This window comes from Simochromis diagramma, unplaced genomic scaffold (genome assembly GCF_900408965.1).
Source record: "Simochromis diagramma unplaced genomic scaffold, fSimDia1.1 OVJJ01000585.1, whole genome shotgun sequence".
NCBI lineage: Eukaryota > Metazoa > Chordata > Actinopteri > Cichliformes > Cichlidae > Simochromis > Simochromis diagramma.
The window spans coordinates 7,356,367-7,380,265 of NW_024387398.1; the positions used below are offsets into that span (position 1 = coordinate 7,356,367).

Genomic DNA, 23,899 nt, shown 5'->3' on the forward strand with positions numbered 1-23,899 from the left:
CAAAATAAAAAAAAGTGTGTTTACTGAAGTAAAAGAGTATTATTAGTAAAGTTTAGTTCAAAATACTGACTAATGAGGCTCTGTGTGTGTTGCATCATTACTAATAGAGTAAGTTTAATGATCCAAATGCAATTACAGACTTATATACTGACTAATCTGTTAGCATATGGCTCATCTTTTTCCCCTTCTGCACCTCACGTTTACATATCTTATATAAATCCTACATTTAAGATGTTTCAGCCTGCCCACAGACCACTGTCTCTGCAAGCTACTTCACAACCCACCCTATCAATTTCATGTCTGTTTTGTCTCAGTTCTTACTTAGTTCAATTTTATCTAATGTTCTCATGATAGTAGTAACAGCAAATCAAATCTAAAAAATAAATGTAGTAAAAAGCATCATGCGATTTCTCACCGTAATTGGAATTATGGCTGGAATTTGTATAAAAAACTAACACAAACTTAAATTACTTTAGAATGATCCATTTTGTACTTTTCACCTTTTGCTTTTTGTATTTTTTTTAACATTTTTTTTCCGTTTGTTGTAAATAAACATTTTTTTTTTATGATTTCCAGGTTATTGCTAGAGACGATGACCAAGGTGCAAATGGTCAGCTAAGCTACATGCTCAGCGGCGGGAACGATGAAGGCGCGTTCACCCTGTCCTCCAGCGGTCAGCTGAGCCTGACCGAGACGCTTGACCGGGAAGTGCAGGAGAAATACATCCTTCTGATCACAGCCACCGACTCAGGTATGACTGCATTAAAGGTTTCGAGCTGCGAAGGCAGCCGATAGCATCTTGAAATGTTTGGCGCTTTTTAAGCAAAAGATTATTTTATGCAGGCTCAGCCGCCTTATGTTTCAGTATTCCAGAATCAATTGTTTACATCTGAACTCATTCCACGTGTAACGTGTTCAAGTTATCATCCATGATCTGGTTTATCTAGTGAGCTCTAAGCATTGCATATGTCCCTATATGGACATTGTTGAATTTAAGCAAAGCACAGGCAATATTTTGTAATCAGCCTGCAAAACACAGCTGAAAAAGAATATTGTCATGAAGTAACAGCAATGTCAACAAACAGCATTTTGATTTCATAGTCTGCTCCGAGGTCTTTTTGTGTGGCACAATAACCCAAACAATCTGGAGTTTTTAGCTTGCAAACTAGTGGGTGTTTTTTTTTTTTTTTTTTTGACCTAATCCACAGAAGTCTTTTCAGCGGGTTCAATTGAATAGCATCCTCTGTTTATTTGGATACCGCGGTAGAGCTTGTTATAGCCAGATAAAAGGTTAACTTGTTATTGCGTAGAGGCCAGTTAATGTGCAGTTAAAGGAGTACATGCATATCCCCGTTGCAGCCAAATCACATGGTATCCCAGTTAAATATATGTTTCCCTGAGCTCCTCTGGTGCGGCCGTCATGGTCTCAGGGTGGTTCCGTTTCATTCCTGGATTGACCATGTGACCGTTCATAATGCTGTGTATTTTTGACTTTATGCAGAGACTTTGGTGAGAATTGGCTCGGTGTTGCCTGGAGTATCTTGTTTTGAAAAACACTTAAGCGGTATATTCATTACCTCATCATTTAATCATTGAAATATTAGAATATTTATTATAAAATTGTCTATAAATCAAGTAAAATCAAGTCCCTGCTCAAACATCTTTTTTTTTTTGTTTGTTTGTTTTTGTTTTGTCAAAGTAAGCTGTTGTGAGATCTGTGCCACATGGAGAAAGTTGCTTAACAAAGCGAACATGCTAATTAAGATTTGATCTCATTTGTACCCTTCACGCTGCGTCCATATTTAAAACCCTGACAACAATTCCAAAATATTTTGACAGGACATCTCAGTACAATGCCAAGGCAGAAAGAGGGATTTGGGGTAGAATATCTAAATATCAAAAACACCATAATCATAGTACAGTCCAAATTACCCAGCAGCATTTTCTCACATGTTTGAGGCCTCAGTCAGTGGAGGGAAATGTTTCTCCCAGGCGCTATCTGTCAGGAAATGTTTGAAGGTGGATGGGGCAGACATGTCTCCAAGTCTGCCGTCTAACGTGACCCATTTGCAACCGCACGCATTCATCTTTACATGTTAAAGCCCGCTTTTGTCTGTCGTAACATAAAGAACATAGAGAAAAATAAATCCAGAGGATTTCTTATGCAAAGGCGTCCTATTCTTTCAGAAAACGTCTCGACTGTCTGTTTGCTGAAAAACTGGTGTCATGGTTGTTATGTAAAATCCAAGGGAAAATCTCCCTGCAGCCATTGTGCCCTAAAAACGTGATTATGACTAAGAGAAACTGCTACATCCCAAACTTCTTCTTTCTTTCTAACTCAGCTTTTTTCTTTATACATTCTATAAATAGATCCTAGTCTTTTTCCACACTGATTTCTAGAGCTGTGTCCCTGTGCATTTTTGCTTTAGTGGTCCCTTTTCATGTGAACTCATTAAGAGAACTCCTGTATTCTCCCTCTGTTGTGCTAACGGCGAAATCTGTCATGAAATGGTTGGAAACAAAGGTGCCCACTGGGTGCTTCTCATAATGTGTTCTGGCTCGTGAGAAGAACACAATTTGGTAAACTTCTGCAATTATTTGAAAGTCTGTGCTCAGCCCCCACAACTTGTGGCATCCATACAAGCTGCGTAAAGGTGTTTTACAAGGCATCATGTAGAGAGGAAATCTGACACAGAATATTTCTTCTCCTTTTTTTAAGTCTCCCTTCCTTGTTTATGGGAATTTGTTTTGTTTCTGCATTTTTGAGTTTACTAGTTGTGCAGATACATGAAGATATTTGGGGTTTGGAGTACGCAGACCCGGACTGTTGTTTTTACTCAGCCAACATCTGGGATCAGCTGCAGGCAAGTCAGATTTTCAAGCCACTGCTTAGTAATGTACAAGTTTTGCCTGCTCGGAAGAATGCACAACAGTGAGATCTCCCACAGAGTCGCAAATGCTTTTGCAAAACAATGTTGCTGTTATGGCTTTAAGTAGGCATCTGTGGTTGTGGAGAACATATTTTCATGCACACGGCAGTTTGTCAGGTTTGAGGTGCTCTGATCAGCTTTAAAGTTAACCCTAATGCTTTTGATTAATATAATGTATTTTCTTATATTGTTTTTCCTGAATCCATGAATTTTTGAGACAGTAATATAGCCAGAAGCTTCTTTTTTCATACAGGAGTTTCTTGCTGTCTGCCTTGCTTTGTTAATCTCTTGGATCTTTTTAAAAGTAGGTATTCCCACTTGAACTTCCTCTTTTTCAATGTTTTTGGAAACCCTTTCAACTAATAAAAGTTATAAAAACTGACCTAATTTGATTTACATTAGCGATTAACTGATTTGTTGCGTGCTTATGCTTGTGTCTGCAGATTAGTAGACACGCAATGATTATTTGTTCATACATATGTTTTTTGTGCATTTGTGTGTTGCCTTCGAGTTTGTGCAAGTCTGCGTGTGGTGGTGAGAGCATCCTCGGGGCGCATTGACATGCAGAGCGTTTGACCACATTTATTAAAGAGAAGGCACAGTAAATCCCTTGGCCCATGCCTATTATGGCGGATACGAGCGCATAGAAATCCCATGTCTTTCACATCCCTCCAGCACATCGCTCCATAGTGCCGCGCTGTTTGTATATGGTCTTTTGGCTGGTGGGTGAGGGGAGAGTTTTGGGGGGCTAAACGACCGCTTAGCAGATAAAGAATTTTAATGACCATGCCTATTTAAAAGCAGAATCCTTTATGCTCTTAAATGGCTCCCATGAATCTGGCGTGTAAACCCTTCTGTATTCTTGAGTTTTCTTTCCCCTGGACTTGTTTGGTTGAATAATGATCTGTCAATCTCCAGCCTGTCGTCAGGTTTTGAGCAAAAAACAACAGAGAAAATTTAATGCCAGCATATATCCATCAGTCTTTGTCATATTAGGCAAACATGGACGGAGCAAACAAAGTCCTGCGCGTACGCTGATAACGTGGCGTTAAAACGTGGTCGAGACATCGCTAGATCACTGTCCAACACTTGCCATAAAAAATCTTTAATAGGGTCCATTTCTGATGGTTTCACCCAGTCTGCAGTCTAGTGGCAACAAAGGACTTGGCCAAATAAAATATCAGATTCCTCAAATGAACTTTAACAGAGCAGTAACATTCTGGATCAGCTCTTAAAAAACTCTGCAGTAACAATGTGGTCTTGCAGAGTTTTTTCCTATCGCCTGTTTTCTCTTTTCCACTCTCTGGTACACACTAACAGTTGCAGGATCTGAATGTTTATGTAAATAGCTTTGGTAAGTTGTGGAGGAGGGAGAAGGCGTGTATTAAAAAGGTGGTGTGGGCTGAATGATTGGTGCTTCGGCCTGGCAAGATCCACTTTTTAATGATGTTTATTCACCGAGGAGCCTGGCTACCACATCACTTTCTCACAAAAATAAACCCATCAGAACTATATGTGGCCATTGCTAACGCACTTTTTTTTTTGCTTACTGAAAATCTGTGTAATATGTATGTGAATATAAGTGCATGCTTTCGCTCTTAAACACTTTTCCAAAGTCATATTTCAGCTTTATGTGGCCCATGTATGAACATTATAGAGTTGTGTTATGAGCAAGTTATTCTGGCAGTATAAGTTTTCCACCTCTCACACTATGTTATGATCTGCTGGTATTGCTGTGTCACCATAAAATGGAAAGCAGTCACTGAATGGTGCACAGACCCAGTGCTAGATTGGGATTTCCAAATATTCTTCAACACAGCAAATAAAAGCACCACAGTAATAAAAACACAAAAGGCAAATCACTTCATTAAATTTCACCACGGGCCCTAAACTATGAAAAAAAGCTCCGCTCTGTGTCTGTCGATAGGGTTTTTTTTTTTTTTTTTGCATGCTTGCAAACCGCCAACCCGTATCTGTAACATATGTGGAAGAAATTATGCAAAAGCATTCAGACGCAGCACTCCATAAATAACCAGGGAGCTGTATAAAATTCTAGGTTTAATTTGATGGATGCCACTGACATTGCCATATTATTAGGAATATTCTAGCTTCCTTTATGCTGGGTAGCAGCTTTGAGTGTTCTGCTGAGATATCCCTTTCACTCTGTTGCTTGTTAACTGTGAGAAAACCTCTGTTTACTCTGTTATGTTTGGCAAACTGTGCAGTGGGACAGCTTGCACCCTGCTCTCGGCTCCACGAGGTCTTTCATGGGTGCCGGACAGGGTTGCATTAAAAGAAGCTTTGTCGCAAAGCAACAGGTTCTCAGAGGCAGAAAAATGTCAATTTTGGCTTGTTGGCAGCCAATTCTCACCCCCCCTGAGTAATGATGTGTTTTATTTACGCTGTCCCTTAAGAGCACAATCTAGCCGCAGTCCATAAACCGTAATTAACCGTTTAGCCTTAAGCTTCAGGCTACAGATGGGCTGTCTCATAAATTTACACATTCATTCGTCTTCCCAAAGTCAACCTGTCCTCAACTTCCCACTTTAATGAACCTGGCTGTTTGGACATCCCAGCTTTGTCCTTCCTCATTTCTTTTTTCGATAAAACATCAGGCAGTCATATATTAAAGGAAGAGATTATCTCTTGTGCCAGCACAGACACTCAAACCTTCTTCTTAGCACGGCTTAAGCTGAGCAACTCGGGGTGACTCGCAGCTTTTCCCAGGAGGTGAGCGCTGCTGTCTCCTTCAAAACCCCCCGTGAGGCTCTCACAGCGCCGTGCACCCTCATAGCAGCTGCGGCGGTCAGAAAACACGTAGCTTAATCATCATTAACACGTGTATTTGTACCCCCTCTAGTTCAGAAAGTATGGCCACAGCACCTTCTTAAAGGTTAATGTGATTTGTCCAGCGGTAATGTACACTAATAAGGTGCTTAGACCCTGCCATATGTTTTTGCTAGACAATGCTTTCTGAATTGAGAGGCTTATGGGGAAACCTCTCTGTGGATCTCTTCGATGGAGGAGGCTACAACAGATGGTCAGTTGGTCTACTTTAGTCAGAAAGCTTGTTATTTTGGACACTCCTTCCTTGGGGTTATTCTAGGCTTTTCCAGTTTCCCCCAGTTGTGATTCGAACTGAAAGAAAGCTCTTAGATGTGATCTCAGATGCAGCAGTGAAATATTAGTGGGAAGGTTTAAGTGTCAGTCCCATTGCCAGTTTAACAAACACTTTAAGTTCTTTTAGGGTTATTGTGAAATATAAAACAGAGGACTCTGTTTTAGTTGTCACTGATCCAGCTGTGTCATTCCTAGATCTGAAGGGGATGCGCTGCATTTAATTAAATGGTAATGGTGCATCTAGATTCAATTAAAGCAGGGAGGAATCGGCTCGAGCACTTTGAGCGCCCCTTTGTGTGCACTGACGCCTATGTCTTTTTCCTTTATCCTGTAGTGCAGCGGTCCCCAACCCCCGGGCCTCGGACCGGTCCGCGAGTCGTTTGGTACCGGGCCGCGAGAGTTGAGGCTCAGGTGTGAAATGTATGGTTTTCAGGGTTTTTATCGGTTTTCAGCGTTATTTTGTTATCGTTTTTATCGTTTACTCGGTTTTCCTTGGTCTTTTCACGTGTGTTATGAATAAATCTTCTTTTTTTCGGTACCGGTGCTAGTTTTATTTTGTTGTATTTATCCGCGACACCTTAAAGGCCGGTCCATGAAAATATTGTCGGGCATAAACCGGTCCGTGGCGCAAAAAAGGTTGGGCACCGCTGCTGTAGTGTAATGGCTGCTCACGGATAAAAACCTTTTATCTGAACACCATCGGTCTGATGTCTTGCATTGGAGAAAACCCTTGAACAGAAGGCAGAGTTATCACATCAGAACTTAGTGGCTCTGGTACAAAAACACCTCATGGAAACATGGTGCCAGAGAGTTCACTATTTTCTTTACTGATTGAGGCAGCACACTCCTCTCGGCTCAAACCTCGATTCCTTCTGTGCAACAATAAATAATACTAGCGGCAGTAGCTTTGAAAGCAATTTTCTTTGACATTTGAATGAGATTTTAATGAGACAGTGCGTAATAATGCGAGGTTTTACTCACCAGAAGTGTAGTGTCGGGGGGGGGCAGGTTTGCTTTCCTAAATGACTTGAGATTAACCCCTGAAATAGGATTACGCTCATGGCACAAACATCGGCAAGAGGTAAGGTAGTGCCTTGATTACCTTATCTGTCTTATGGCTCTTAAGGCATACTGGTGCTATGAATGCAAACAAAACTGATCACGCTTTCCTAATATCAACTTGAATATGCTAAATATGCTGGTACATATGTTGTTGAATATTGTCTTGGATAGTTTTTGTTTCATGGAGGCTAATAGCATTAGATTACCTTTACAATGTCTTTAATGTCTGTGGTTAATGCAGCCCTATAAAAGTTGAAAATTTACCTTAAGAACTACTGCTCACATAAAAGAAAGGGTCTGGGGACAGGACTTGCCAATGGAAAAAATATTTGTCTAACCGCAGTGCATGGCTGCCACTGGTAGGCAGCTGACTTCCCGCTGCAAGTTTCCACCAGTTCTCTTTCCATGGTAAAATGATGTCATTTGTCGTCCAGCGGTGGGCCAAATTGTGCTCTGCCAGATCCAGGCAAATTTCCTCGCCATATCCCTGCCGTGCACGAGGTGACACCCGCCTTGTCTGCAGTAATCTAAATCATTGACCCTGACACTCTTCCCTGTGCTTTGCCAGATTCCAGCGAAGACTGTTTGGAGGAGATGCTGGCATTTCTCAGCACTCTTGGAGAGCATTCCTCTCCTGTTGAGTCACTCCCTCCACAGAAAGAAGAACTGGATGGAGATTATTTTGTACGTTTAAAAAAAATCCTCTGGGATTGATTTCTTACTATTACAGGTACAGGATGCAGAGGAAATTTAAGAATCGGAAACAGATGATGACTTACTCGACTGCAGCGCTGACCCTGTTATTTAGTCTGCCGTCATATGAATCTCAACAATGTCTCACACCAGCCATAACTATTTGAAACAACTGTCATCTACATACATTTGCATACCTGCCAAGATATAGTGTTCCTTTACTAAATCTGTCATCCCACGCAATGTAACAAGATAGATCTGAACTATTTACACATCGAACAGGAGGCTTGGAGGGGGTAACAGCTGCCAGGGGGTTATGTGATATCAGTTAGCCCCATGAGGCCAAGAAGGCACGTTCAGAAACTGCATGGAGTTGCATGATGCTGTGAGAAGTGATACACCAAGAAAGATGTGAAAAATCCTCAATTTGAGCCCATGCCTATCATCTGCTGGGTCAACGCAGGTTCAGCTTTGGACAGAGGAGCGTTAGAGGGGGTGGGGTGTCTCTGTTCTGTGCTTGCTAAGGATTAGCTGGTGTAACAGTGTCCTGGGCCCCAGAGTCCCTGATGTGTTGGGTGACAGAGTCTTTGAAGGCCCCAACAGAGAAGGCTGACCGTTCACAGGCAGTAAACAGGTTGTGACATCACATCCTGTGCAAAAATGAAATGCCTAAAAGGAGGGCGGTGTGCTCCACATAGACATAGATGCACACAGTCGGCGCTAGCGTTATAAGTTGGCTGGCTTCCTCTCTTAGTGAGGGGAACAATGCTATTGAAATGCGACTGCTGCGCTCGGTCGGTATCAGTTAAGTTCAGAAAAATACTGCAGCGCGCTTGATATTCAAAAACAAATCATTCCTGCATTGACTCAAGTCTCTTGGTGTGAGCTAATGGCTTTGTTAGACAAAGCCACTTAGCTCTCAGAGCCTCTTATCAGCCATCAGCAGCTCCAGCCTGTACAGAACATCTTTGATCAACAGCAGTCTTAGCGAGTTGCTGACTGTCAAACACACTTTACTTACCACCTGCGGCTCCTTGCTGGTTAATTTAAAGTGATACAGACGCCTTGCTGACTTGGATCGCTCCTCAATTAAGAGGATCACCTGAGGAGGAGCGAAAGCTGCTCTAATCTATTGCTATAACAACCTCCTGAATGATGATTCGTGTCAAATGAAACTTGCTGAGACAAACGATACCTCGGGTCCAAGTATAGGCGGATTAGAAAGCTACAGTAAAGCATGATGTTAATTAAATAATCTTGCTGACACATGTTGTGGTTATTACATAATAAGTCTGCGATGAAGCTATATAGAGGGGATTGGTTTACATTTTATGCTCAGATTATGTTTCCGCCACTGTTAATTCTTTGTATTTGGCACCAAATTTGTGGTCAGATGTCCCGTGTAACTAGCTGCAGAGAATGTTGTTTATAAGCGGATTTTTCATAATCACAAATATTTGTAAAGGTGGAAATACAAAATTCAACATTGCCTATGTATGGGTATAAACACGGGAGTCAGTATAGCTAGAGCAGCAGAGGACTCTTCAGTGATTCGCTTTGGTAATGAGTCACTAAAGATTAGTGTTGTATGGTTTCTGGGTCTCTTTTGGGATGAAATGTGTTTACTGTCACCTCTTTTTGTGTCATTTATTTTGCTTCTGGAATTCAGCTCTGTTTATTCTGAATGCCAATGTTAGCCACTTCTGTTCTGACCAGAAAACCTGGGTGCATTACAAGCCTGAGGCCAAATGTCTGTTTATTATCATAAAGCCAGGCAGTGAAGTGATGTTACGGTAAACTATCACAAATCTCGTTTTTTGAGGAATCCCCAGCCCTCCTGAAAGAAGTGGCTGCGGTATCCAAGCCCCACAGTAATGTTCAAATTTGTTGATGTTCACAGGGAAAGATCTCTTTTGTGCTCTCTGCCCGCAAGGACCCAGAACTCAGTGTCAGCAATTCCCAGCTGTAGAGCCTGTGGAGGATTTTCTTTGTGCTCAAACACACAAACACACACACTCTTAAGTAGTTTGAGCATAGTTTGCAGGGAGCTCCGATTTGCATGTAATACACAGGTCTCTAAATTATATTGCTTTTCATACTGATAAGGTAGTAGCAATTGATTCAGTTTTATTTATATAGCGTGAAATCACAACAACAGTTGCCTCAAGGCTCTTCATATTGTAAACTAAAAACCCCACAATAATACAGAGAAAACAGAGAAACCCCAACAATCAGATGACACCCTGTGAGCAATCGCTTTGGTGACAGTGGGAAGGGAAAAACTCCCTTTTAACAGGAATAAACCTCTGACACAACCTTTTAGTGGCGTATAAATATGACTGAAAAACATCATTGTGTCAACAGCACTCGCGTATAATCTCGGGAGACTGCAGCAGCAAAGATGTTTCATCTGACTTCCAAATGAGAAGAACTGGTGCAAAATATAACAGCATGTTGGCCTGATTTCCTCATATTTATAACTAATCCATGCTGGCTGCGCAATAAAGCCATAGAATCCCTCTAGCTTTCTTTCTGACCCTCCACCCCTCGGCACCCACTTTTCTCTGATTCTTTATTTAAGAGCATTAAGAGAGAATCTTGGTGGCCACCATCCAAATGTTTTTTATTATCTCTTATTAATCCAGGCCTCCACGGTACACAAGTTCAAGCATCTGATGTTTTGAGCAGCTGAGTACACAGGGACATGAGACACAAGATCGGGATCGTGTATGTTTTTATTTGGTTGTATTATAGTTGACATATTCACACAGATTCCTGAAGAGAGCTACAGGAGGGAACAACTACATGTAAGAGGTGGGAAAAATAGCTCCTACGGCTTTCACATCTCAGCTTTTTTCAGTCCTCAGGTGCTCTCTGTCCTTGTATTATTCATACTGTAAACCATATGGAAATCATTAAGAACTCAAAATAGCATCAAGCTTTTAAGGATGTCTCCAGATCCCATATTGTGACTTTCAGTAACAAGCCTGAAAACTCGCGCTTATGTTTGGAATATAGATTAGCCAGTTCGCTGTGCCTTTTAGGGATGGATTATAAAGGGCAGCTCAAGCAAGGCAGATGCCTGAATGTCTTTTTTCTGTTCAGGTTTTTCTGCATTGCGGCTCGTTTTCATCTGCTATTGATTTAAATCCATCCCCCCGGGTCGCAGCAAACCGTGTTTCGTCACCTGCTCTGGGAAAAAAAAACGGTCGGATTTTTGCTGAAAATAGCACTTCTTCTCGCTCTAATATCTCGCACAGTGCCGCGCACCTTAAAATAGATACCTCTCTGTGGAGATTAAATCGGTGAGCGTCCAAGACCCCAGGAAGGACGCCTGAAAGATTTGGTTTCAGAGACATTGAGCCCCTTTGATGTGTTTTTCGCTGATGTGCGTTGATGTGACAGTACAACCCGTGGAAAGTGCATACCCATGACTACAGACATTTTCTTGAATTAAATGCAGCAGGAACAGTGTGGTCGAGCCTTTGCAGGAATGTGAATTGCTTCAGTGTGGATCTTGCTGCAAATAACAAGTCATGTACAATAAATCATGTGTCCAAAGTCAGAAGGGGACTTAATGGCACTCACGTGTCCCCACAAAAACAGAGTTTGTAATTCTGTCACTTGGAGTAATCTCCATATTCGGTTTGCTGAAAGGTTAATGAGTTGTTTCTGTCCCAACAAGTGAGTCAGTTTCTCCTTCACTTCTCTTTAAGGTGATCACTCAAGGAGAAGTAAACTGCTACTGTCAGTCATGTTTTTTTTTTTCTTTCTTCCATCTCCAGGCACTCCATCACTGAGTGGGACAGGGACGGTAACGGTTATGGTGGATGACGTTAACGATAATGTCCCCGTTTTCACTTCTTCTATCTTTCACACCACCATCATGGAGGATGCCCCAACTGGGACAGATGTGCTTTTGGTCAACAGCTCTGATGCAGACGTGGGAGTTAATGGTGTTATAAGGTATTCTTTTTGATTTTCAGTTGTTTATTCCAACCAGACTCCAACTTATTGCAGTCAGTGGGACCCCTGGTATGCTGTAGATATTCTGATCATTCAAAGTGGGAAATGGCTCTTTTGAACAGGATTCATAAAATGAAACCACTCAAACATATTCAGATAGTTGAAGTTTGAAATTCCCTGAACTGACTTGGAAAATCCGAGTTTTCCCAAAGATCTTTTTCTAAAGAACATGAAATATCAAATAGAGTAAAATAAAAACATTAGTGTCCATACGTCACTGAAGCCACTTCTTATAAGATGTCACTCTATATGGTCCCAGGAACTACTGAGTTCCACAGTCAGGCCAGCTTCAGTTTGATTTCATGCTCTGATTTTACACCCTGGTGTGAAAATACCCTTTTGGGGCCATACAGTAAAACTCTTTAACTCACTTCCAGCTCTGTAAAATTCCAGACCAATGTTGCAATGGATGATAGAAATTTAGTCACGGAGTTTAGCGTCATAGTCAAAACCCAAAGTCATTGTTTTGGGGTGCGATTTTCAAGCTTTTTCACGCTCACAAGCCCCTCCAGGGGGAAGCTTGTAAGAGTTTCTGGCCAGTCTCTCTCAGGCCGGACACTGACTCAAGTCCAGCCCCCTCTTTTTCTTCGGCAGCCCCACTGGGTACACATTGGGGGGTACCGCAGCGTGCTCCAGTTTCCCAAAACATAGTAATGAGGATGTTAATTGTCTATGACAGAACGAGATGTACCCATCAGGGGTTCGGGGCCCAGAACTGGTTACAAATAGTTATTAGTTTTGATTTTCACAGCCCGTTAAATGTAAGTCCCGAGCTTGGACTTGTCTCTGGACTATGTTCTGACCACAAGCATCTGTGGACAGTTTACATTGTTTTCAATGTCCAAATAAGCTTTGCACCAGCACTGCATTCACACATTGTTCTGCAATTTGTCATCCCATCTCTGGAGGGGGATGCTTTTTCAAGAAACCTTTTCAAAATATGCACTGGTGTGTACATGTATGTGTCAGCTTACATTTATGTCTGGGTCCTGCTGGAGACTCGGGAGATACAGGGTGAAACCTGATATTTGTTTGAAAGCAAAAGATTTTAGCCCCCTGAGTGTTGACCTGATATTATGTATGTTTTGTTGGCTTTCTATACCATGTATTTTTATAACTATTAAAATTCTTGTCATTTTTGGATTACACAATAATAAATATAACAATGAGGAAGATAAATCAAATGCATGATTCTGGAGAATGCAGCCTAGACCCCACAGAGCATTAAAGCAAATGGACACTTTAGTTAAATATGTCACTGATTTGATGTGACCGCAGTGTAGTGTGGGGACCATCTCTGACCATATTCCCCCCTCACTGTGCTAATGTGAACCTGGAAACAGTGCCCTCTATAGGCAACTTTGTCGCACTGAACAAGGTGCTTCAGTCAGTGCAGAGTAGCAGACTACATAACTACAGTCTATATATATGCAAGTATTTGATGTCAGAATCAGAATACTTTAATAATCCCCAGGAAATTATGTGTGGATGAATTTAAAATTGCTGTTTCAATAAAGAATAATAAAAGATATTCAATAACACCAAATGAATAATATTGATTTGTATTAGAGATGACTGCAAAAATTCCTGATACAGCATCATTATCATCATCAAATTGGTATGCAGTCTTTGTTTTTGTTTTTCACTAAAACATGTCCCTCTGTGTTTATCCTATAGCTACAGCCTGACCGGAGGACACGGTCAGTTCTCCATCAACCCAGCTACAGGACAGATTATCACCAGCTCCCTGCTGGACCGAGAAGACAGGGCCAATTACCAGCTGCTGGTAGTGGCAACAGATGGAGGCCAGCCCGAGGGCTTGTCCAGCTCTGCTACTGTGTCCGTGACAGTGGCCGACATTAATGACAACCCCCCACGTTTCCACCACCACCCCTATGTCACCCACATCCCCGCATCTACTGCACCAGGTGAGCACATGCATTAAAAGGTGCTAAATAAAAGTTGTGGTGTGCACCTTTTCTCTCTGTCATTGTACTGTGTTATTAGGCATAGCTTAATATTTTAACTATGTCAGAAAATGCTAAAATGAACTAAAATGCTAAAATAAACTCTATTTTTTAATGTCTACATAAGTAATTAGTCTGCTAAATCACTGTGCCAAAGACTCATTCATTCACATTTATGTCTTCAGGGTCCTTGGTCTTTGCCGTTACTGTCACTGATGAGGACTCTGGTTCAAACGCCCAGCTACACTACTCCCTGATGGGCCGCAATGCTGAGAAATTCAAGATCGACCCAGTCAGAGGTGCCATCACTGCCAATGAGAGGCTAACTGGAAATTCAGAAGTTACACTTACAGTTCGAGTAAAAGACGGCGGAGCTAATCCCAAAACAGATACGACTACCGTGACTGTTCGCTTTGTTACTGGAGGAAACTTCCCTGTCATTAAGTTGAGGGAGCGTGCATTCACATTCCCTGAAAGCCAGCCAAGCAACCACATTGTTACAACTGTGACCGGGTCTTCTATGAGAGGCGGGCCGCTGTCATATTACATTGCCAGTGGGAACCTGGATAATGCTTTTCATATCGACCAGCTGTCAGGCAAGTTGTCTATCAGACATCCACTGGATTATGAAAACATACAGAAGTATGTCCTCTGGATTGAGGCCAGAGATCAGGGCTTCCCACCTTACTCCTCTTATGAGAAATTGGAAATAGCTGTGCTGGATGTGAATGACAATCACCCAGTATTTGATAAGGATCCCTTCCATGCTGAGATACTGGAGAATCTTCCACCCAAGGGGGTGCTTATGGTCTCTGCCGTTGATCTGGACAGTGGGCCAAATGGACAGCTGGAATATGCCATCATTGAGGGCAACAAAGAGAACAGTTTCAGCATCAATCGAGCCACCGGTGAAATACGAACCACCAGGCCACTGGACCGGGAGAAGGTGGCTCTGTACACTTTGAAAGTCAAAGCCACTGACCGCGGTTTGCCACCCAAAAACACAATAGTCAAAGTACTAATCAACGCACTGGATGTGAATGACAATGCCCCCAGGTTTTCCAAGATCTTCAGTGCTACAGTGGCTGAAAATGCCCCTGTGGGTTACACTGTCACCAGAGTCACCACCACTGACGAGGATGCCGGTTCAAATGCCATTAGCCGATATTCAATTACAGATACCAGCCTTCCATTCAATATTAATCCAAACACAGGAGACATAACAATTAGCAGGCCACTCAATAGAGAAGACACTAATCACTACATTGTCAAAGTGTCTGCCCATGACAGCGGCTGGACAGTAAGCACAGATGTCACCGTATTCATAACTGATATTAATGATAATGCCCCCAGATTTAGTCGACCGTCTTACTATCTGGACTATCCTGAGCTCACAGAGGTGGGCTCTCTGGTCACACGGGTGTCCGCCACTGATCCCGACGAGGATTTCAATGGCAAAATTTTCTATTTCATCCGATCCCAGTCAGAGTATTTTAGAATTAATGCCAGCACTGGAGAGATATTTGTAAAGCAGCAGTTAAAATATCAGAACTCAACAGGTGCTAGCAGTATAAATATAAACCGCCACAGCTTCATTGTGACAGCCTCGGACCGAGCACTCAAGCCTTTGATGAGTGAGACAACAGTTATTGTGAACATTGTAGACAGCAATGATAATCCCCCTGAGTTTAATTCCCCCAGCTACTTTACACCTGTCACTAAAAGTGTAAAAGTTGGCACCCGACTGCTCAGGGTTGTAGCTCAGGACAAGAAAGATTTTGGCCTTAATTCCGAGGTAGAGTACCTAATGACAGGTGGAAATAGCTCTAGTAAATTCAAACTAGATAAAACAAGTGGATGGATTACTGTTGCCTCTTCGCTTACATCAGATATGAATAAAATTTTCCAGATTAAAATCACTGCAAGCGACAAAGGAAATCCTCCGTTGTCTGCACAGACGACAGTGAGTATAGCAGTTACGGAGGAAAACCACCACACACCCGAGTTCTCGCAAAGCCAAATCTCAGCTACTGTACCTGAAAGCCTTGCTGTGGGAACAGCAATAAGGACCCTGTCTGCAAGAGACAAAGACAAAGAGATGAATGGCCTTATCACGTACAATATTACTTCAGGCAACGACAAGGGTCTGTTTGCACTTAACAGTAGAACTGGAGTGTTATCCTTAGCTCACCCTCTGGACTTTGAAGAAAAGCAACAGCACGAGCTTAGGGTTTCAGCCACTGACGGTGGTTGGATTGCAAAAACAAGCTACGTCTCAGTCACAGTACACGTGACTGATGTGAACGACAACCCTCCTGTGTTTGATCCTGATGAGTACTTCCCCATTGTGCAGGAGAACGTTCCCAGTGGCACCACCGTGATCAAACTGAATGGTACAGACCTTGATTCGGGAGCTAACGCGGTCATGGCTTATGTGATTCAATCGTCAGACAGTGACCTCTTTGTTATTGACCCGAACACGGGCATCATCACCACCCAGGGCTTCCTGGATTATGAGGCTAAGCAGGTCTACCATTTAACAGTCAAGGCCTTCAATGTCCCAGACGAAGAGCGCTGCAGCTTCGCCAACGTCAACATTCAGCTAAAGGGAGCCAACGAATACGTGCCGCGCTTTGTCTCCAAACAGTACTACTTTGAAATCTCAGAAGCTGCTCCAAAAGGAACAGTGGTAGGGGAAGTATTTGCCAGTGATCGAGACCAAGGAGAAGATGGAGTAGTTTACTACCTCATTTTTGGTAGGAGCAGAAAGAAGGGCTTTGGCATCAACAAGAGGACGGGCCAGATTTATGTCACAGGTACTCTGGATCGTGAGAAAGAGGAGAAGGTTTCACTGAAAGTGTTAGCCAAGAACGCAGGAAGCATCCGTGGGGCAGATATTGATGAGGTGTTTGTGAATATCACTATTCTTGATGCAAACGATCCGCCTGTTTTTACTAATGAACTTTATGATGTCCAGGTCAGTGAAGGTCTCTCACCCGGTGGTCTGGTGACTTTTGTGAGTGCTGAAGACTCGGACTCTGTCCCAAGCTGGAGCAGATTTTCCTACTCCATAGCTCCTGAGTCTGATAAAAATATTTTTACAATCAACGCAAAAACTGGCCAAGTGTCTGTGGCTGCAGAGCTAGACAGAGAGACAATTCCTGTGTATAATCTGACGATTCTCGCTGTGGATACTGGCACACCTCCCGCAACCGGAAGCACCACGGTGATTGTGAATCTTGAAGATATCAATGATAACGGCCCGACTTTAGCTAAAACCTACGCTGAGGTCATGGAGAACCAGAGAGCTGGCACTGCAGTCACAACACTGACAGCCTCTGACCCAGATCTACCACCCAACCAAGGCCCCTTTCTATATAGCCTCCTCAATTCTGGCTCTGCCAAAAGCTACTTCAGTCTCAGTCCAGCTGGAGTCTTAACCACAAGTCGGGAGATTGACAGAGAGCAGATTAGTGATTTCTACCTCTCTGTTGTGATCAAGGATTCTGGCGTGCCGCAAATGTCCTCCACGGGAACAGTTCACGTGAAAATAAATGATCAGAATGACAACCCTTCAGAGCCCAGGTCCATGGAAATCTTGGTCCACTACTTTGGAAACATGTTTCCTGGTGGTTCTTTGGGAGACGTTAGACCCCAAGACCCGGATATTCAGGACAGGTTCCACTGTTCCCTTATACCTCCATCTTCAGGTCTGTTTAGTATCCCAACTGGAACGTGCAACCTCAACTCTAAAGCTCGCTCAACAGATGGAACGTTTGACCTAACCATCCGCAGCAGCGACGGTGTCCACGGTTCAGTTAGTAACACAGCCAAAGTCCTCTTCGTGGGCTTCAACAATGCTACGGTGGATAACAGCATACTCATCCGACTCCACTCTGACGGAGTCAAAAGCTTCCTCACCAACCACTACCTCAGCTTCCTACGCATTGCCAACTCTCAGCTAGCAGGACTAGGCACAGGGGTGCTGATTTATGGAGCGTTTGAGCTCAACAATCAGACTTTCGTGATGGCAGCTGTGAAACGTGGCCACGGACAATATGTCAACCCGAGCGGCGTGGCCACATTCTTCCAGAGTATCAAAGACATTTTATATAGACAGAGCGGGGTGCAAATAGATGCGGTGGACCATGATCCTTGCACACGCAACCCGTGCCAGAATGGAGGCAGCTGCAAGAGGCGTCTCAGTGTCGGGCCTGATATTAAGACAGAAGAAAGCGTCCCAGTGATCCTTGTTTCCAACCACCCCCTGCAGCCCTACGCCTGCAGCTGCAGGCCAGGATACACAGGAGCTCTGTGTGAGACGGACATCGATGAGTGCCAGCCATCGCCCTGCCACAATGGCGGCACCTGCCATAATCTGGTGGGGGATTTCTCCTGCACCTGTCCAGAAGGTTTCACCGGCAAGGCCTGTGAGAGGGATGTCAATGAATGCCTTTCCAATCCCTGCAAGAACGGGGCGCTGTGCCAGAATTTCCCAGGCGGTTTCAACTGTCTCTGTAAATCCGGCTTTGCAGGTACTACACACGCAGGAGTCACATTTTATGTCTGACCTTAAAGCCACTCGTGTTAGGCTTGGAAAAAAGCACGTGGGGACACGCACACATGCGCGCATTAAAACTCCCACAATACTGGAGTCACACAGATGACTTTAGGTCCAATGAAAATATTTGCTTCTGAATGTTTCCAGAAGGTGTTGTAGCCATAGCATACAAGCATCACTGCCAAAAACAGTTTGATTTTTGGATTGCTGTTTGAGGGGCGGGGGGTATCAGCTGTGATGCATATCAGCCCGCCATGTTTGCTTTAATAAAGAGGATGATGCGAAGCTGACCGTATTCAGGACTTGAGTCTAGGCTCCACACGCAGTTCACCACTATCGCATTTCATTGTGTGTGTTCATGTGCATGCAACTCTGGCCACACACAGATACATTTCTGATCCAACTGTATACACAGGGATTTCTTAATCAAGGATTTCTCATTTAGCAGGGGTTTGAGCTGCATGACAAATGAGCAGCTTTATAACAGATCCAATCAGGCCTTTTAATTTGGAAATGTAATGAATATGCTTCATTATTACCCTTGATAAAAAGGGAGTGGATTTTAAGTGGAATTACATTCAAGGTCATTTGGACCTTGTATGTTGTTCAGCCTCTGACTGTAGCATCTGAAAGGCATTTTCAAAGCGGGCTGTAGCAGGCAATTTGCCTCAAGTCAAGTCATTACTGTCCTTTTTTATTATGATGATAAAAAATGAGCACAATTCTTTAGGTTTCATCAAGATAAATGACCCTCCTGCAGAAACGCACCTATTGACTTACAGTAGTTTGCATGCCCTCCTGGTGAACTCTCAACTTCCTGTTTCCACAACTGGTGTTTGGCAGCAGAATCTGTCTCCATTAAGCAACTTGTCTCAAGATTTACAGCATAAAATGCATTTTCAAAAGTTCATTGTCAATCTTTTTCTATTTAACCACTCATGAACCGTTTGTTCTCTCGAAGCCAGTGTATTATTTGTATTATCAGTGTCGCATTCCTTATTGTGATGTTTAAACTTCATTTATATGTTTGCTTGTATGTATGGTGGCCATTTGTGTACATTCCAACTATTTGCCTTTCTGCCCTGCAAAAAAAAATCCCACACAAACAAAACAAAAACAAAACCAAAAAAAAAACAGCCTCGTCCAAACATAATTTGCAATGAGTTTGAAAATCTGATTATTCCTAGTGAGAGGAATCTGCCAGTTGAATGAGATCATTTCGTTTTTTTCCTATAAAAGTTTCAAGATGTTGTTTTTGGTCAAATGATATCATCTTGGGCAAGCAATGCTATTTCCAAAATAGCTTTGTGAAACTGCACTGAAACAGGTGAACTTACAGTTTTCACTTTTATCGTATTGTTGTTTGAGCTTGAATGAGATTTAAAGGTGTAGTACGTAGTTAAATGGATCTTTTTTTTGCAGTGCATTTCTCAGCTGTGAGGCGATGAAAGGCGTGCATGACTTGGCCTGTGGGGAAAGTGAACTGTGTTCCCTTTGGGGTTTTCCTGTGTTGTCTGCCACCCCATCCATTTTAATTTGTGTTGTTCTGTGAACCCAGGCAAAACGTGTGATTCCATCATCAATCACTGTGAGTGTAACCCGTGTTTTAATGGCGGGTCCTGTCAGAATCGAGTGGATGGATATTACTGTCATTGTCCATTTGGTAAGTAATAGTAGGAAACTTTCAGGGTATTACAGAGTCCCGCTAAATTGAAAAGCAAGATGGACAAATTCAGATGTGCACTCTCCCAGCAGCTATTTCATTCTTAACCCTTGATTTCTTAAACAAATGTGGAAACTGTCATTTCATTTTTTGTCTCCATTTTTCATGTGTTGTATTGCTGTCCTCAGTAGTAGTCTCCAGTTGATGTAAGAAAAAAAAAGTTTTCAACTTTTTGAAGAGTCTTTTGCAAGACTGTGATCACACAGCTACGATATCTGCTTTGTTACTTCTATATACAAAGCAGATAATGCTGCTTGATAAAGATTCTGTTTTATCTGTAGATATTTTTATCACAGCAGCACTGTGAATCATTCATTGGCTTCCTCCATGATTCCACTTTCGGTCTGTTTTTTTCCTCAGGGGTTTTCGGCAAGCACTGCGAGTTGAACAGCTATGGCTTTGAGGAGCTCTCCTACATGGAGTTTCCGTCTCTGGATCCCAACAATAACTACATATATATCAAGTTTGCTACCCTGAAGAGCAACGCGCTGCTTTTATACAACCACGATAACCAGACCGGAGACAAGGCGGAGTTCCTGGCTTTGGAGATCTTCGAGGGACAGATGCGCTTCTCTTTTAACTTGGGAAGTGGAACTTATAAATTGATGACCATGATAAAAGTTTCAGATGGGCAGTTCCACACAGTCATTGCCAGGAGAGCTGGGATGGTAAGAATTCCTGTTTTTTTACGATAGAAAATATCTCATACTCTAAATGTTTCTCATCATTCGCTCTTGCTTTAAGTGGCATATTAGTTTTTATGGGTCTAGCAGCAAAAACATTTAGGAAAATCAGAAAATGCTGCATAGTTGCAAAGGGACTGCACATTCAATAGCATTTATGTCCTGAGCTTTTATAGCTGAAGCTGACTCCAAATTTGGCCTTATATTCTTTTTTGCACCATCAGATGATAATTAAACTTCCCCAAACCACGGGTAGCTCAGCTTATGGTTTTCATGGTTTGTAATTATATTTTATTGCTAGTTGTGATTTACAATACCAGGATCCAAAATGGCCATGAAGGTTGAAATCCTGTCTCCTGTGCTCTGAATGAGAGGCTTCTCCCTGCCAGCAATGCAGTGGCAAGGCAGGAGGAGGAAAAAAAATCCAGCTAGGCCCTGTCAAGCCTTCTATAATGTAGCTCTCCTGCTGGACTTCAAATCTGTCATTTCCCACCGTGCACTGGGAGTTTCATAGGAAGCTGGTAAAATCGTTAAATTGTCAGTTTTGAGATGGTGCAGAGTGACGGGTGTAAAGGAATACAGCACACGTTGAAAGCTGTGATTCTGTCTGCAAATGGTACCCGGTGAATATTATGCGAAGGTGGTCGTGTTGGGGCTGTTGAAGAATGAGAGAGAAATGTGAGTGTGTCACGCCTGAAGTGCCAGCTCCCTTGAGCGGTGTAAAGTGAACCTGATCACCGTGTTTGCAAAAGGTGCTACGGGTCATTTCGGTGGCCAGGCTTGAGGTCTGTTCTGCGTTCCTGCGCCTAAATTCTGAGCCAATCCCGAAAGCAGACGCAAACCACGGACACGGTCATGCACTGCTTCACCATGAAGGCTCCAAGTAATCAGAGGGAGCAGAGAGTTCACAGATACTGCAGCCATCTCAGTTACTGTCATCTCTGCAGGAATCAGTTTTAATTGTCAAATACCATAACTGTTAGGCAAATTGTCTCAGTCCAACGAGTTACAGTGTACGAAGACGTCAGTTTTAAACCACAGTAATGGAAAATGTTAATAGTTAAAGGTTCAGTGGAGAGTTTAAGGAAGGATGTAACTGTTTCCAGCTTTAAAGCATCTAAGGCATTGGTGTCAAAATTCAAACAGCCATATTGCCTTGTTCCAAGTGAGTTTATCTTAATGTCGCGTCCTTTAATATATAATCTACAGTACAAAAGCATTTGAATGCAACATCAAAGTGATTTTCATAAAGTTTGACATGTTTCTCTTTGCTTCTGTATTCGTGGTTAACACTGCAGCTATTGGTCCAAGTGCCATAAACAAAGAAAAAGTCATTTCTAATGTAAAATGTGAAATTTCTCAACTGTTACTCATTAGCTCCCAAACAGAACCATATCCGTGTCAGATTTAGCTTATTTTTTTTAACCTAATGAAGGCCAACTGGATTAGAGCTGTTTTTGAGAACAACTACTTCTTTCGGCTGCTCCCTTTAGGCGTTGCCACAGTGGGTGATTTGCCTCCATCTCACCCTATCCCTGGCATATCTTTGTGTCTCAACAGCCTTGTGCACGTCCTCCTTCTCTACATCCATTAAACGTCTCTGTGGTCTTTCTGTCTTCCTCCTGCCTGGCAGCTCCAACTACAACATACTTGTCCTCGTGTTGCCGTGCCGGACCATCTGCTCTGCAGTCTGAAAAGCTGATCAATTTCATTTTGCAGAGTTTGTAGTAATCTTTGAGGGCATGAAAAAAAGAGGAGTAGTGGTTGAAACTATAAACAGAAATCTCCATGGAGATTTGAGAATACAAAAAAGGAAAAACCTCGGATGAGTCATTCTTGTCAAAGATGCAGTGTTTCTGTACTCTTAGATCACATTTTGGTGGTGAGTAGAAGAATAATAAGCATTATTTGGATTAAATTATACATTAATACCAATTACAGTGATATCGTGTGAGAACAAACTCAAATCTTCTGACAATGATGTTTCAAATTCAGTTTGACAGTTTAGGACTGCCGCTGATTAACACCAGCAGCAAATCATTAAGTTTTGGATTAGGTGAGTTATTTGTCCTAGAAACAAGCACAAAACAAATGTTACTCAGCTCATGTACCACAACAGAGAGTAAGGTTGTGGTCCCACCCCCCCACCCCCCACCCCATTGTATTAGTCATGGGGAAAACAATGATCTCCTGTGGTGCTTTCTTCAAATTTCCTCCAGTGCTAGCCAAGCTGAAAAATACACTCCTCATTTTTTGGGGGATGCATTTTCTCTTCATTTCTAAGGTTTCTTTTGAGAAATTATTCCTCCTGCACAGCTCGTGACAGTTGACAGTGAATGCAGAAGCATGACTGCAGTCCCTTTGATCACAGGAAAAACATTAATAAAATGTTTATGTGGTTCTGATGTTCTTTATGGCGCCTCTGAGTCACAAATGCGTTCTGTTGTTCTTCGACTCGTTCTTGTCTCTGTAGTTTTTTCTCATTTGATTATGTGTGTTCGTGTGTCTGACTCGGGTGTGACACGAGTGTACTAAATGAAGTGTGTGTGTGTGTGTGTGTGTGCCCGGTGGGTTGTGGATGATTTGTGTCAGAGATGCAAGCCAGTGTGGTCCGTATTTACTTAAGCTCCACGAGAGGTGGAGCGTGATTGCCCTGGTTTTTCAACACGTTCACACACTTTTCCGGGCAGTTTCCTCACCAGCCCATTTTTATTTTTTTTTTCTAGCAGGGTCGTTTCTTCTCTGAGCACAGAGGGAGAAAAGAGAATAATCCACATCTGGCCAAAAGCTTTTGTCCCATTAACGGGAAATGGGAAACGCTTGCTGTAATGTATGGCATTTCTGTGCCCCTCTCCCATCGAACACTCATGAAATAAAGAAAAATAATGTGACTGCATGGCTTGTGGTGAACAAAGCTCACATTAACCACTGAACAAGACTTAGGAACACAAATGTTCAGGAACATATACTGTAACTCATCTGAATGAAGTAACCCTCAGCTTATGGTGCCAGAACTCATGAGTAAAAGATATGCCAACGGTGCTTGAGAAAATATTTATTTATATTCACACATTCTGATGGGTTTTAGGGTTTAGAAATTTGCCTTTAAATACTTCAGGCAGGGAATCGGGAAG

General features: G+C 42.5%; 1 protein-coding gene across 2 annotated transcripts in view; it reads left to right on the forward strand.

Moving 5' to 3' along the window:
* The window catches only part of LOC120720430 (protocadherin Fat 4), a 98,685-nt gene that overhangs the window by 62,297 nt on the left and 12,489 nt on the right, over positions 1 to 23,899 (forward strand). The window contains exons 6-11 of one of the 2 annotated variants that reach the window (XM_040010106.1): positions 577 to 751; positions 11,591 to 11,771; positions 13,509 to 13,759; positions 13,984 to 18,333; positions 19,918 to 20,022; positions 20,443 to 20,750. In XM_040010106.1, coding sequence (XP_039866040.1) covers positions 577 to 751; positions 11,591 to 11,771; positions 13,509 to 13,759; positions 13,984 to 18,333; positions 19,918 to 20,022; positions 20,443 to 20,750 — 5,370 coding nt within the window. The remainder of the gene's footprint in view (positions 1 to 576; positions 752 to 11,590; positions 11,772 to 13,508; positions 13,760 to 13,983; positions 18,334 to 19,917; positions 20,023 to 20,442; positions 20,751 to 23,899) is intronic. The other variant, XM_040010107.1, reaches the window with a different exon arrangement.